Source organism: Phoenix dactylifera, chromosome 4 (genome assembly GCF_051530095.1).
Source record: "Phoenix dactylifera cultivar Ajwa chromosome 4, Ajwa_hap1_PhDact_Kaust_v1.1, whole genome shotgun sequence".
NCBI lineage: Eukaryota > Viridiplantae > Streptophyta > Magnoliopsida > Arecales > Arecaceae > Phoenix > Phoenix dactylifera.
The window spans coordinates 47,460,252-47,475,691 of NC_143193.1; the positions used below are offsets into that span (position 1 = coordinate 47,460,252).

The following is a 15,440-nucleotide window of genomic DNA, read 5'->3' on the forward strand; positions in this document are numbered from 1 at the left end:
GTATTCACTATCTTATCTATACTTTTTATTTCAAAGAAGTAAACTATGACCAAACACCCCCTAGTAAGGAATGTTATCATGATCTCCAACATTCCCTCATTCCTTTGTTCCCAACCCATAACTTTAACCATGCACTCTCATTCCTCAGATTTTTTTCACATTACAAGAGGCCCTCATCCTTCTAGAAACTCTTTACTATCATTCCTTAAGGTAATCTTAATGTAGCATCTATACCCCTCATCTTATGAAGCCAAATCCTATTTCTACACCCCAATCCTTTCTTCCTAAGTTTTCAAATACATGGCATAATTAACTCATGGTATTCTCTGTGTTTATCTTCTCGCTGATCATTAAATAGATTAGTTAAATCACACAATGATTAGGAAGTCCTTAGAAAAGAGTCATTCAAACAGCTTGAAGCAAACTCAATTATCAGTTACTGCTTCATTAGTGATCAATCACTGATTCATTCAATGGAACAGTGTCAGTATAATCAATGATCCAGAACTGATTCAGTTAACAGAATAATTTCTATCCGATCAATGATCAGTAACTGGCGACTAAGATTGCAGCAATGATTGGCTAAGGGCTCTTATTGGTTCACTGTAAGCTTGAGCAATGCTAATAACAGGCCTAGAAAAATGGATTAGAGACTGATAAAAAGAAAGATTTTGTTTTGACTCTTGCCATGCATGCTATATCTGAAAATAGGATAATCAAATTCAATCGTAGCCACCAAAATCCTAGTAAAAGTTCAAGGATAATCAACCTGATTCCATAGTTTAACTCTATTTAATTTTACTTTTATAGATCAATTATATTCCTCCAAATTTCAATTTGGAATTGCATATCTAAATTTATTGGGTTAAGGAGTAGGGTTTATGTACATCAAATTAGGGTTCGGTACTATGGTGTAGGTGATTTAGATAGGACTAGGACAAGTCACCAATTGGTAGACAATTTGAATTTGGGTGAAACCTTTTTTGATAAAGATATATGGTGGTAGTGCCACCATTGCAAGTTCAAACTTAGGACCTCTTTGGTAAGAGGGTTACAATATCATTACCCATTCTAATGATTTAACCCCTCCATATACTTTTCTATTTACTTTATAGAAGAAACTAAAGCACAAACTTCTTGAGAGAGAATCCAATTGCTATGATAGACAAATATTTTTATCTGTGGGTAGATATTTCCTAATTCAAAGACTACAGTAATGTTGCCTCCTCCGGATTAGCTAGTAGGACTCTCAATGTATTATGATCATTGCTTTTGCTTCTCCTCTTTGTTCCTTTCTTATCTTTATTTTATTTTCTTATTTTTATTACTGTATTTCACTACTTTCATTATCTTGGGTATGTTTGATTGCAAGGAAATCCATTAAAAAGGAAAAGGAAAACTAAGACTTCTCTATGAAAAGGTAAGGTTTTCTAGAAAACTAGTTTCAGTTTACCAAATTTGTTTGTTTCCAATGAAACAAACAATCGGAAAACAGATTTTCTAAGAAAAATAAGTTTTCCCAGTAGTTTTCTTTGCATCCAAACATACCCTTAACATATTGGGTGGGCATGCAACTCCTCTTTTATCTCTGTGTGCGTGTGTGTGTGCGTGTGTGTGTGTGTGTGTGTGAGAGAGAGAGAGAGAGGGAAAAAAGTGAATATTTCTCATGCCATTCTGGTACGCAATGCCTTGTCCATTGTCTAGCTTTTATGCAAGAGCTATATCACACAGTATCACTGATGGAGGAAATTTCCTCCAAGACCCATCTCATTTTTGATCTCATATTCTCTTTGCTTGACCAACAATTGCATCCATCAGCAAAAAAAAAGATATTAAAGATAAGTTTAATTGTAATTCCCTCATTTTTATCTTTTAGTGTTGCAGGCGATGCCGATAAGTCCGGTTGGTATTGAGACAATCAAGTTAGCTACATCAACTTAGCACATATTTATTCAGTCAATAGGTTGCATAAGCTAATTCATGAGGCTCAATCCTTTGGCGAGTTTACTAGGTATTACCAACTTCGGTTTCAGCATTTCTTTATGGCTGCAAAATTACATCATCCGGTATTGGTAATTAAAACTCATGCATAGATCGATCAGCAGAGGTCCCTCTTCCAACTAAACACATTTCCTTTCCCACCACAAATATTTTTCAGAAAAACTGCGCCTAACTACTCATCTAAGAATCATGACAAGAGAGAATATGAATACATGATCACAAAACAGATTTTCTAAGAAAAATAAGTTTTCCCAGTAGTTTTCTTTGTATCCAAACATACCCTTAACATATTGGGTGGGCATGCAACTCCTCTTTTATCTCTGTGTGTGTGTGTGTGTGTGTGTGTGTGTGTGTGTGTGAGAGAGAGAGAGAGAGAGGGAAAAAAGTGAATATTTGTCATGCCATTCTGGAACGCAATGCCTTGTCCATTGTCTAGCTTTGATGCAAGAGCTATATCACACAGTATCACTGATGGAGGAAATTTCCTCCAAGACTCATTTAATTTTTGATCTCACATTCTCTTTGCTTGGCCAACAATTGCATCCATCAGAAAAAAAAGGAAGCTATTAAAGATAGTTTTAATTGTAATTCCCTCATTTTTATCTTTTCTTGTTGCAGGAGATGCCGGTAAGTCCGGTTGGTATTGAGACAATCAAGTTAGCTACATCAACTTAGCACATATTTATTCAGTCAATAGGTGCATAAGCTAATTCATGAGGCTCAATCCTTTGGCAAGTTTACTAGGTATTACCAACTTCGGTTTCAGCATTTCTTTATGACTGCAAAATTACATCAACCGGTATTGGTAATTAAAACTCATACATAGATCGATCAGCAGAGGTCCCTCTTCCAACTAAACACATTTCCTTTCCTACCACAAATATTTTTCAGAAAAACGGCGTCTAACTACTCATCTAAGAATCATGACAAGAGAGAATATGAATACATGATCACACTGCATAAAACTTGCTCCACGATAATAAAAATTTCTATAACTTTGAGTACAAGGTTGGTGTGCACCATTTGAAGAACTTTCCGGTTGGCAACTCACTAGGAGGGAGCAAAGCTAGCCTGGCTGCAACCTCGGCCGCCTCCTCTGGCGTCCGGCTTCCCCGGCCACGAGTCATCGCAGTTCTCGTGAAACCCGGGCAGAAGCAATTCACACTCAAGCCATGACCCTCTTGTTTCGTAGCTAACAACCTGGAGTAGGCATTCAGTGCAAGCTTAGAGACAGCATAGTCGGTCCACACCTTTGGCCAGCCATGCTCTTGCCATGTTCCTTTCTTTACGTGGTCCAGAAATTGTGACACCATGTACTCAATCTTCTCTTCGGATAACTTGTCCTCGTCTCGAAGTAGCTCCTTTAAGGCAGAGTTGCTCACCTTCTGCAAGCAAAATAATTCATATTTCATGTCAGTTATGCCGGAGCAATCATGTCTGATATGTCTCACACAAACACTGTGGGCTCAGGATTTGGTAGTTCTGGCACTTGAGCTGGATGTGCAGGTACTAGAACTAAAATAATTTCAGTCTGCACCACACCAAGCTTTCACTACAGAAAAAATAGATTTTTCCTGAGTGTGATGTGCCGACGCTAGAAAGAAACATTGGTAATTTAGTCGCGGTGCCAAAATTTGTTGACGCTTAGCATTGGTATATTAGGACACTTAAAAGCATCAGAAGTGAGAGAAGCAGGAGTAGTGCCTCAAGCTAAAGTTATGAAAATTTATGTAATTTAGTTTCACACAATGGGGCTATGTAATAGCAGAGTATTTATTAAATTGGAGAAGTATACCATGCCAGTATTTTAGTGTAAGGTATTCACAAAACAAATTGATTCAGCCACTGAAGATGAGTGGTGAGGAAAAAAAAAAAGAAAAAATGTAAATATTATGCTAGAGGTTATTGTGTGAGATTTATTGGCTCCCTCTAATAGATAGTGTATGCTTGTTATATCATACTTAGCATATTTTTCCTGGGTGTAGAATCGGTTGGCTGTCACTGCATGTGTCAGCAGAAATAATGTTGCGACACAAGATAGATGAAACATGCATATTTTGTACATATCCATCTTTTTTTTTTTAACATCATATATTTATACGTTTCTATTTATGTTGTACCTAACTAGTTCAGAAGCATGAAAAAATTCATCCTTGACTTACATTTAGAAGGCCAAGTTGCGAGCTAATGTTCAGTATCCGGCTTGTGGCAGGAGACCGTCGAAACATCGGCAGGAGTGCTTCGATCAGTAGCTTGGGTCCATAGAAGTTGGTTCGAATCACGGTTTCAGCATGTTCAACTGAGTTGCTATCGATCTCATTGAAGGAGACACCAGCATTGTTAACCTGCAAATCAAAGAAATAGCATGGCATTTGTTAATTTGAAGTAAAGGAGTAGTATGAAATCTAGAATTCATTAATTTCCATTACAACATGAAAAAAAAATGTCTCTACTAATAGATTAATGGAAAGCTCAAACTACTAGACTTGCAGAGAACCGACCATATCACATGCTACTCCAGTAATGAGCTAGTTTCTTATGCCAAAATAACAAGGGAAAAGAATAGTAAAAGCATGTACTACAAAACAGAATCAAGCCTTTGGAAGATACCAACTACAATGACACCAACTTCCCGTGCTAAATACGTGCAATAATAAAATTAAAAAAATAGCTGGAATGGTTTGGATCAGATTAAATAATGCAAGCTATAAATATAGTAGGTGGAGTATGGACGCATCCATGAAGATTTGGTGTTGGTTCATAGCCATTACAAAATCCTAGATATTGTGGCTGTTGACGAGTGACCAGGTGTCAATTTAAAATTTGAAACACTGGCTTCTGATACCTTTTGTTGAGGGCCATTTCAGCTTTGCTAAGAGTGTGTCAAGGATTACTTCAGTGTTGCTTATGGTGCTTGACTAGAGAAATTTCCTCTACCATTCCAATCTGTTGTTAGGTTGACCTTAAAAGGTCAATCATTGACTCCTTGATAGATGATATTTTGTCAGCAACCCTAGATCTATTATGCAACTGGGAGCTAATTTCCTCCAATTCCAATAGAAACAGATCAACTTCCTAGGGTGATGTTTAGATGCGATGAAGGTAGCAGCATCGTGCAATCATTCATAACTCAATTTTAGAAGTTCTATACAGCTTGGATACATGGTAGATTTTGATAGATCTTTTTTTTTTATGAAGGGGGAGGCAAAGCCACCCGGCTTTTATTAGAAAAATAGACTTGACAGAAACTATTTATAAAGGATTTGCTGATTTTGATAGATTTAATAAAATGCAAATGAGACTTTCTTTTTCTCGACAGAAATCCATCCAGGGAGAGGATTCAAATTGACATTATTTTTTTCTTTTTAAAAGGAGGACGGCAAAGCCACCTAGCCTTTATTAGAAAAATGAAGTTTACAGAAACTATTTATAAAAAATTTCCAATGAAAAAAATATAATAAAAAAGTAAAAAGCTTTTACAAAAGGTAGTAGTCTGCAAGTAATCTTGTTAAACTATTTAACAAGCTGAACAATCTCATAAGTGATTTGAAGGATCTCTGTATCTTCAAATTGACATTACGCTATTATCATCCATGAAATTAACTCATTTAGGAGAGATCCAAAGGACACATGTTGATAATGGGTGTCACACATGCCTAGTTAGCAGCTATTATAACTGTAGCACCATCTATAGTTGTCCATGTCACATGTAACCTACACCATTATATGCTGGTCATAGCTAGATCAAGAAAACATATATTGGACTGTCCTGAACCTTTCTTTTCCATAGGAATCAATCTCTATTCAGTACTGAAAAGGTAAGTTTTCCATCCATCAGGTACAGTCGATGTAAGAAGGCCTATGGAAATATACATAGGAGAGAGCATATTATCTCCAAACTAATTATTAAGGAGTCACCATATTATTACGCAGTGAAACTACTATAAGATTGTAACGAAGGAATCCATAAAATATCATCATGAGAAAGAAGAAAGAAAAGGCTTCGACTACTCACAAGAATGTCCAGTCCTCCGAATCTTCGCTGCAGCCAAGATGTAAAAGCCATGATTGACGAAGAGTCACCCACATCTAACTGGCAGAACTCAATATCAAGTCCTTGAGCTCTGAGGGACTCAATGGCTGCCTTCCCTCTAGTAACATCTCTTGAAGTGAGGACTACTGTAAGCCCAAGCTCGGCGAGCCTTTCGACGAGTGCAAACCCGATCCCTTTGTTCGCTCCGGTGACGACCGCCACCGTTTCCTTCGACCACCACCTGCATAACATTTGAAAGAAGAATGGTCACCAAAGTGTATCATCTAGAGATTCTCATCACCTTAGCTAATGACAGAACTCATGAGAAGTGAGTCTCATTGCTTACTTGGTAGGCGAGGATGAAGGCATGGAAAGCTTGTAATCCATTGCCAGCATTGCAGTTGCAGAATATTGTAGATCGAGATGGGTGAGAAGAGTTGGAGAAGGGATGAAAAGAGAGCAACGCATAAATAGGGAGAGGAATAGTGCGCTGGAGGCTAAAATAAAGAGGAAGGTGGAGCACCATTTCGTGTCAAAGTTGGGTTTCATGGTATTATACAACGTAGTCCCGGCCGGCCGTGAACTTTGGCCAAAGCATGTCTCAATAGTTTATCACAAAATAATCGTATGACGCGTGCATGTCGGCTTAAGACATGTATATATAAAAAATGACTAGATACTCCGATAGCTCCCATGCATATTTGATGATTTACGTTAGCAATTTATTATTACCATGATCCATGTCATCTAAAATATATTAAAAATATAACTAATAATACAAGCATTAATTAGATATCTCACACCACTCCCTCTTTAAAATGTCATGGCACATCGATGTGTATGAACTATTATGAGATGAAATTTCTTTGTTTTTCTTTCTTTAATAATAAAAGATTTATCTGTTGTTGAAGCATTGCTCATGACTTTTATCCACAGAACAAGTTGGTGACTGTTCATTTAAATGTACCATATCATCTTTCTCAAAAATAAAACTACCACGTCATTTTACAGAGATACATGAACATCTCCCGACCACAAATTTTTATAAATGGTGGATTAGTACTCAAATTAAAAGTTGAAACCCGGCTTCCACAAATGAAAGTTTGCCATGTCCCCTTAATGAGGATAAAATGAGAGTCAAACACGGAGGGACCTAAATCTCTCCTAAGTTCTCCGGAGAAGGGACCCATGAGAGCAAATTAAAAGAGCACTAAGAGTAGGCTGCACTACCTTCTCAAGATGAATAAAGTCTTTTGTCTATTCAGCCTATTGATGTTGAAATCACCTCCATTATATGTATGTATATATAAATGTATAAATAAACAGTCTCACATGGACGTGAGAAAAGTCCTTCCAAGATATTCTACAGGCTAGACATATTTTTATTTCTTTTTACTATTGTCTTTCTAAGCTTTGAGAGGTTAGGGTTTTTTCCCTTTTTTTTTTTCTAAGGTAAAGTTGATAGGGTGGTCCATTGCCCTGGACACTATATTTTATAGGGCACCCATGGTTCAACTTGTACATCAATAACCATATTTTACCATCAAAATGGTTCCTCCGCCCACATGCATGTTTCTTTCTCCATAGCTAGCCTTATTTTATAGGGTATGATCACATGAAATGATCCAACTATAAGGACCATCATGAAACCATCCGATGGCTCCGTCAACTTTGTCAAACGAAAAATGGAAGTGTGTTGAAAAGAAGGTGAGAACTTGGCAGCCAAACTAGTCCAAGGCAAACTACAAGGTCAGCCAGATCCAATGTTTCAAATCTAGCAACTTGGTTTCTTTCTCCAGTCCATAGCTAGCCTTATTTTATAGGGTATGATGACATGAAATGGTACGTCCAACTATATGGACCGTCATGAATTTATTGGTCAACCCGTTCGCAGCCATCCGATGGCTCCGTCAACTTTGTCAAATGAAAAATGGAATTAAGTGTGTTGAAAAAAAAAGGTGAGAACGAGTCCAAGGCAAACCACAACGTCAGCCTGATCCAATGTTTAGAATCTAGCAACTTGACCCATTTTGGATTCCAATAATTCAAGGGGATCGAATGTAGCTTAAACGACGGGTCAATGAAAAAAAAATAATAATTCAATTGCAACACAAAGAATGCAAATATAAAATCAATAGTATAGGAAGATAAACAAACCTTTATTTTCTGTTATAAATATAAACACTAATACAGATGATATAAATGTGATGCACTTTCCATGGGTGGATGCTGAAAATTTGATTGATTTAGTTGCGCTGGTGGTCTATCTCAAAAGTGAGATGAGTTTGGGGGTTAGATTACCTAGTTTTTGTGAAACCAGTGGCCTGGGCCCGGTCCACTTAACTAGCCCAGCCATATTTTAGCCTTGGGCTTCATGTGCGATGCAAGTGTGGACATATAAGAAGGAAGAATTCGACTGGGAGTTTTCTTCCTCCCCAATCGCGATGGTGATCGGAGTCCCATCGCCACCCAAAGATCGGCCAGATAAGGCTTGGATTGTTTATTTAAAGGTCTTCTTCCTCCTCTTTCGAGTTCATCCGAGATCGAGCCACCAATCCCAAGCTCCTCTTCCAAGCTTTTTCCTCAATTTGTTGCCAAAAGGAGCTGCCGGACCACCTCACCGGACTGAGGTAGGTCTTCTTCTTCTTCCTTTCTCTCTCTCTTGCTATTTTAGATGAGATTTGGGCCGGCAGCTTGCCGGAAAAACATCCGAAACAGGGTGTCTTACTTCGGCCCCTTTTTCTTCTGAGTTTTGCCACTGCTAGCCACCATTGCCAGCGATGACTGTGGCTGAGAGCCGTCGTAGCCACTATCACCCAGGGCTGAGCCACCATAAGCTGCCACCCCCTTTGACCAAAGAAAAAAAGGAGAGACAAACTCTCTCTTATTTTGGAAAAAAAGAAGAGTCTCTCTCTCCTCTCTCTTTCTCTTTCCTTTCTCTTTTTTTGTTTCTTTCTCTCTCTATCTAGACTTTCTCTCTCCTCTCTTCTCTCTCTACATGAACTTTCTCTTTCTAGAATTGATTGGACCCTATAAGTACAACTGTTAGTGAATTCTGGATCGACCTAGGTGAAGGGTCCGGATTGAGAGTCGTCGGGTAGCGTGATGGCCCCCACCTTAGTCTTTGCCAAACACTATTAGATTTGGTCACCTCCAATCTCTATTAAACTATCTGTATCTAATTCAAACATAATTAGATGAGTTTTGCCTTGATTTGATCAACTAGAGTGTTGGACATTCCTGCTTGGTCAACCCTATGAAGGTATTAGAATTAGAATTTTTATTTTTTTGAAATGATCATGAAAAATTCTAATAATTTTTAAATACCAGGATCTTAGAAGAATTTTTGGAACTAATTGGACTAATACTTTGGATTCGCTCGCAAGATAAGTAAAGTAACTTTTTTTTTCTAAATCTATCAGTAAATTATAGATATTTTCTTAATCAAATTATTCTTTTTTTATGAACTTGATGCATAGTATTTTATTATTATATATGCCTCTTTTTAGAATATTGTATGATTCTTAATTGAACGTATTGATTTCGATATGGATTATGTTATATTGATTTTGATATCATATGATTTTATGCATCTTACGATTTAGAATACTAAATATGAAAAAATGAATTTTTGTTTCGAAACAGATTTGGACTCGCAGCCAGACTATATATCAATACCCTGCCAGTGGGGGTTATTCGTTAGTTCACCGATACTCTGCCAGTAGGGGTTATATGTTGGCATATCGACACCCTGCCAGTGGAGATTATACGTTGGCATATCGATACCCTGCTAGTGGAGGTTATACATTGGCACTTTGATGAGCTCATATTCTGGCCCAGCTATATTGAGGGCGGTGTGGCGTGCAGCGGGGCTGCTGTGAGAGGGTTGGTCTCAGGGGGACCAGTTCTTATAGACCATTCGTTGGTGGTCGGGCAACCCATTGACACGCCAAGAGGCGGCTAGAGCGACCTGCACAGCATACTAGATATGGCTGGTAAGGAATGCTCGAACCTTCGGCGAGCATAGCATGTTGCCAAGGCTCGTGACAGAGAGTGCCTAGGCGCATGCGACAGAGATTAGTCATGTTTCCTCCTTAGAAGGACTTTTGACAGCTCGGGATATCTGGGGTTCTCATTCTGCCTCGACAACTTCTCGTACGGTGTTTTTTACCTGGGAGCCCCCACCCCCAAGCTTTCTCAAGATCAATTTTGATGGGTCGGTACTGGATGGAGGCACAAAGGGTGGAACGGGTTTCGTCGTTAGGGATCCAAACTCTAGGATCGTGGCAACGGGAGGCTGTCAGTTATTTGACTACACGGTTCCTGGTGCGAAGCTGAGAGCTGCCTGGGCGGATCTTTGACACGCTCAACGTGTGCTCTCAGCTAGTTCAGTCATCTTGGAGGATAACTCGGCTACGGTCATCAGTTGGATCCAGAGGGTCCTAAGGTCATTGCTACTGACATCCCTTGATTCGCGATATCTGGATGATGATGAGGGACGGAGGGATTGTCCCGGTAAAACATGTGTTTAGAGAAGCAAATGGGGCTGCAGATTGGGTGGCTACCTACGCGGCCAACCATGCCAGTAGCAGCCTGTGGGTGGGGGATGAGGAGCTGCCTCGAGAGCTCCGTGATATTTTATTTTCCGATTTTATTGGGTGCATCCGTACACGTGTTGTATGAATCACCTGGTCTAGCAAAAAAAAAGGATATAAATATAATCATAGCTCATGGCTGTCGAGATGAACTTAATGATTTGAAAGATAATAAATTGATTTATGAGAGAAGATTTGAAATTTGAAGTGATTGGATAGCATATCGATTTGACTTTGTATCGATACATTTTGCATGCTTAATTTCAGTATATTATCATTATTTTAATGCTTGATTTATCTAGATAAAGTGTTCAATACTTATTGGGTTGTATAACTCATTATACAATTTCTTACTATTTTTACAAATTCAAAGAATTAGCTCGACTCGGAGATTTATCATGGAAGAACGATTAGAGACAAGATTTTGATATTTTTATTTAGACTAGATTTTATTTTAGAGTTGATGCGAGATTTTGGAATATTTTTGGTTTTATAGGACTTTTAATTTTGCTATTTAATTAGAATTTGAATGTTATTATTTAAAATATTTTCTTTGTCTATTTTGATATCATGATGAGAGGCCTTGCATGTTCATGGGGAAAGTTTTCTATGAGTATGAAGACGGTTGCTGCAATCCATGGCTCGCGATCTCGGATCGGGGGCACAACAGTTTCTGAGTTGGATCCACTCAAAAATTAATGTTCTAATAATGGTTTAATCAAAATACTGACTCATATTCTTCTATGAATTAAGCAACTTTGAGTTTGCTCATTGGATTTTCGAGCCGTGGCCCCAACTCATGATTTTTATATTAGCTCAAGCTCAAGATCTTGGACTAATATTTATTTCCTACTTCATACACTAACCATTATTTTCCAAACTAAATGTAGTCCAAAATAAACAGTAAGTTATTTATATTGAAAAACCATAACAATAATTGCGATTTGCATCTTGGACTAACTAGAACCTTATTTTTCAAACTCACGAAACATTTTTCACGTTATCTGTTGCCTATCATGTCAGATAAACTAGCTGTTTCTTTTCTTGCTTTGATGAGATGTGTGAAGTCTCTGAAACATTTCTGCTGCATCGGAAATTTGTAGAACATCACTTTTTTTATTCTTATGTGCCAGGACGGCATGTGTCCTTTAAAATTTCTGTTCACACGGAGATCTGCCACCCCATCACATGTCCATTTAACTTAGATGTAGGTGAATGAAAGTATTATCACAATGACTGCATACAATTTGATGCATCACACAAATATATATATATCTCGTGTTTAAGTTGACAAAATATGAAGAAACCCAAGATATATTGGAGGAAAAATGCTTTGCGCCTTGTTATTATTGATGTATGCTTTGTCTATATATGCAAATGTTTGAAAAAATCAATGGCTACAATTAAGAACTAATGAAAGAAAGGAGTAAAATTAAGAGAGAAAAAGCTAAATAAGAAAAACAACTAGTCCTTGCTTGCTGCTAGCTTGTCTTACGTTAAGAAATAATCAATGGCTGCAATGAAAGACTAAGGAAAGGAAGGAGCAAACAAAGAAAGAGCTAAATAAGAAAAATAGCTAATCCTTGCTGCTAGCCTGCCATACGGTAAGATAAGTAGTCTGCAACTGGAGTGAAGTGTCTTTAATTGCATGAGTAGTTGATCCTGTGCTCTCACCTAACTTGTTGAATGGAATCAATAAGATAAAACTACTCTGCCAACAAAGAATACGTCCACTTGGAGTTTTCTATAGTTAAAAGTAACTTTTTTTGGACTACTTGCTTCATCTGGGTCTCATTCTCTCACAACAAAGAACAAAACCCTTGGGAATTATTCCATGGTGGCCAATGGGCTTTCTTGAGCTTGATGGGAATCTTAATAGCTGTAACATGACATATCTTTTTGAAGTGTCCAAGCACGCTCATGAAACTTTTTTCCCTCACCCAACCCTAGGTCTACACCCAAAGAAAACCTAGGTACTTTGAAGACCTAACCCTAGAAATTCTTAATTTGCATACATAATTTAAAAGTACTGCTAAACTTTTCAGAGGTTATCATATATTTTGTGGGAAAGAGTTCATTTTTTGGGGGGGAGGTTAAAGAGAGTGTGAAACCACTAGAAACGAAGAACTGAAAGAGTTCATTAATTAAGCATGCGATCTTGCCTTCTTGACTTCATACTTCGTTCTAGAAACCCGTTTCATTTATCAATCTTTACTGTCAAACTTTGAGGAGAATTTTGAGCTGTCTCTGACGTCCCATGCTCATTGTTACACGAGTTTGTATCACGCGACTCGATGGCCAACAACCAAATCATGAAACATGTTGCTTTCATTTCTTTTTCTCATTCTTGATTCGTTAGTTTAATCCTAAGTTACAAAGATCATGTCCACATACAACAAGAATAGATAGTTGCTGCTCAAAATTAATACGGCAAATATATGCTTAGAAATTTGCTGAAGATTTCTGCAATGCTTGATAGCTCTTGCCCTTCAGATGCAACCCATCAATCTTCTAAGACATCATCCAAGGAACCATTCCTCGGGCTACATGTCGCGCATATGGAACACCATTGCTCTTCAAGTAGTGTCAAGAACAAGTCAAGCCAAGCTTGTTAAAAACGTTTAAGCTTGGCTCGTTTTTTAGCTGAACAAACGATCTAGAAGCTTGTTATCGAGCCAAACCCAAGTTCCTTTTTTTTTTCTCTCTCTTTTCAGATGCTTGCTTGAAGTGTACAGAGAATTAAGACTCATGTATGTGTCAAGGTTAGCTGAAGTTCGAGTTTGTTTCATCTCCTGATCAAACGAGTTCAATCAAGCCTGTTGTTGAGCCAAACAGGAGCTGTTCATCAATAGCTTGGTGCACTTGTAAGCATATAATATTTATTAGAATAAGACATGACAGCTCCAAATCTTGCATAGAAATTTCTATATGCACACAGCATGACCATGACATCATGCCAACTGAAATGGTTGTCACATCTTGACTGCCTCACATACATTATTGAAGGCAGCACGCTAGGTTGGTCTTGCACCACAACCTTATAATAAAGGATGCATGATGCTTTCTTGCCATGTTCATGCATGGCCTGCACTAGTGAAAGAGTGAAAAGAAAGGTTATTCGACCATTAATGGATGCTGCTGCAGATTAGAAAAAGACTGATTTCCAAGATGAACTGTTGGTTTTGCAACTGCTTTTGTGGGGGAATTCTAATGGTCGATTACTACTTATGCTCTACAAATAAGAGTATTAATTTAAGGAAGATATTTTACGATACTTTGAACCATATGAGAGTTGCTAGCTTGACAGACTTCGAATATGATCTCAGGGTTCCACTTCCCCCTAGGACGGCGGTTCTTTTGTTTTCCTTTTTCTTTTAACTCGGTCTTTAATTATTTGAAGGGCATTACCAAACCATAGGGTCCATAGCTATAGGAGAATGTTTTGGGGTGCCTATTATTACACATGAAAAGCTCATCAAGCCAAGAATAGCTGATTTAACAAATCTATATCAACCAACTTGTTAAAATCGCCACTTGTCCCAAAAATTTAAGCTTATAGAATAAGGTAAATTTATTTATATATTTTATATTTTCTTACATTTCCTCTTACATATCAGTCGAACTTTTCTTTAATGGGTGAGCCCAACATGTACAATTTTTTTAATAATAGGATTGAAGAGTGTGGAGACAGAATTCGAACTCAAGACCTTTGCTCTGATAAATTTATAAAATGAAGTAGATTTATTTATATATTTTATATCTTCTTACACAACTTGTCAAGTTTGGCAATAAATTAATCCACAAGTTGCTCATGGTAAAAGAATTATTTGTGTACATATAATGAGAGCAACGCAACATTACACATAGCTACATCGTAGATTATTTACATTCTTCTCCACCAACCTTGTAACATATATTGAGAATATTGGGTTATGTCAAGTTGGCTTTCTAGTTATTCTAAATATCTCTATACCTATTTTAGGATACATGCCTAGGGAGTGGAGCCATAGAATAAGCCAGTACAAACCTAGATAAACATGTAATTATAAATGAAGTGTTGAATGCATTCATGGGGCCAATTCTTTCAGAAAACCTAAAAATTCAGCCATTCAAAGAGAAATGTTTGAAAGCCTTTGCAAGGCTCGATAGTTGCTTAGATTTATCATTGAAGGCCTAGCCGCCCTGGCTATATGATATCAGGACTTGCGTCTTAGAACTTTGCGACCAAATAAACTAAAATTATGCCATTAACCAACAAAAAGAAAAAGAAACTAAAATTTTGTGAATGTGATCAATGGAAATTCAACCTAAGAAATTTGGACCTTCCACTTCTGGTGGCGGAGTTGAGCTTGACGCCTAAAAAAGATCTATCAAGGGTATGTCAAGGGGATCTCTGCAGCCAAATTAAGCTGAGCTATGAGAAACAACAACACCAATGTTTATGAGAATTTGACACTAGCAAGGAAGGCTTGACTTTAGCTCCAGAGCCAAAAATTATTATTTTTTTAAACAAGAAATTAAATATTCTAAATAGGATAAGATCTAAACCTAGAAGTTAGAAAGCAAAAAACAAAAAAAAAAAAAACTAAAGGTTGGGGAAACTAAATTTAAAAATTAAGGAATAACTACATAGCTTCTTCGCCTTGCTACTGAAAAGCTTTTACTTAACAAGGGCTCACACCTCAAAATATGTTACGATTAGCCTCGTAGTCATCCTTAGAATCCACCAGGCCTTGCACAAAATCCATCACACAGAGAAAAGAGGAGCAAGATAGTATTCAAAAAAATAATTCTCATTAACTAATGAAAAG

At 37.6% G+C, this 15,440-nt stretch overlaps 1 protein-coding gene across 1 annotated transcript; it reads right to left on the reverse strand.

Moving 5' to 3' along the window:
- Positions 1-2,778: 2,778 nt before the first annotated feature.
- On the reverse strand, positions 2,779-6,527 carry LOC103716007 (NAD(P)-binding Rossmann-fold superfamily protein). Its single transcript, XM_017844776.5, has 4 exons — positions 6,381-6,527; positions 6,017-6,275; positions 4,164-4,346; positions 2,779-3,386 (listed from the first exon to the last, which is right to left on the reverse strand). Exons 1-4 carry the CDS (start codon positions 6,500-6,502, stop codon positions 2,991-2,993), a joined length of 960 nt encoding a protein of 319 aa, XP_017700265.3. The 5' UTR covers positions 6,503-6,527; the 3' UTR covers positions 2,779-2,990.
- Positions 6,528-15,440: the final 8,913 nt, after the last annotated feature.

Coding starts and splice junctions, on each gene's coding strand:
- LOC103716007 (XM_017844776.5), bottom strand. CDS start 6,502: ATGCGTTGCTCTCTTTTCATCCCTTCTCCAACTCTTCTCACCCATCTC. Junction 6,276..6,380: donor CCTTCATCCTCGCCTACCAA/GTAAGCAATGAG, acceptor AATGTTATGCAG/GTGGTGGTCGAAGGAAACGG. Junction 3,387..4,163: donor CGCAACTTGGCCTTCTAAAT/GTAAGTCAAGGA, acceptor TTTTGCTTGCAG/AAGGTGAGCAACTCTGCCTT.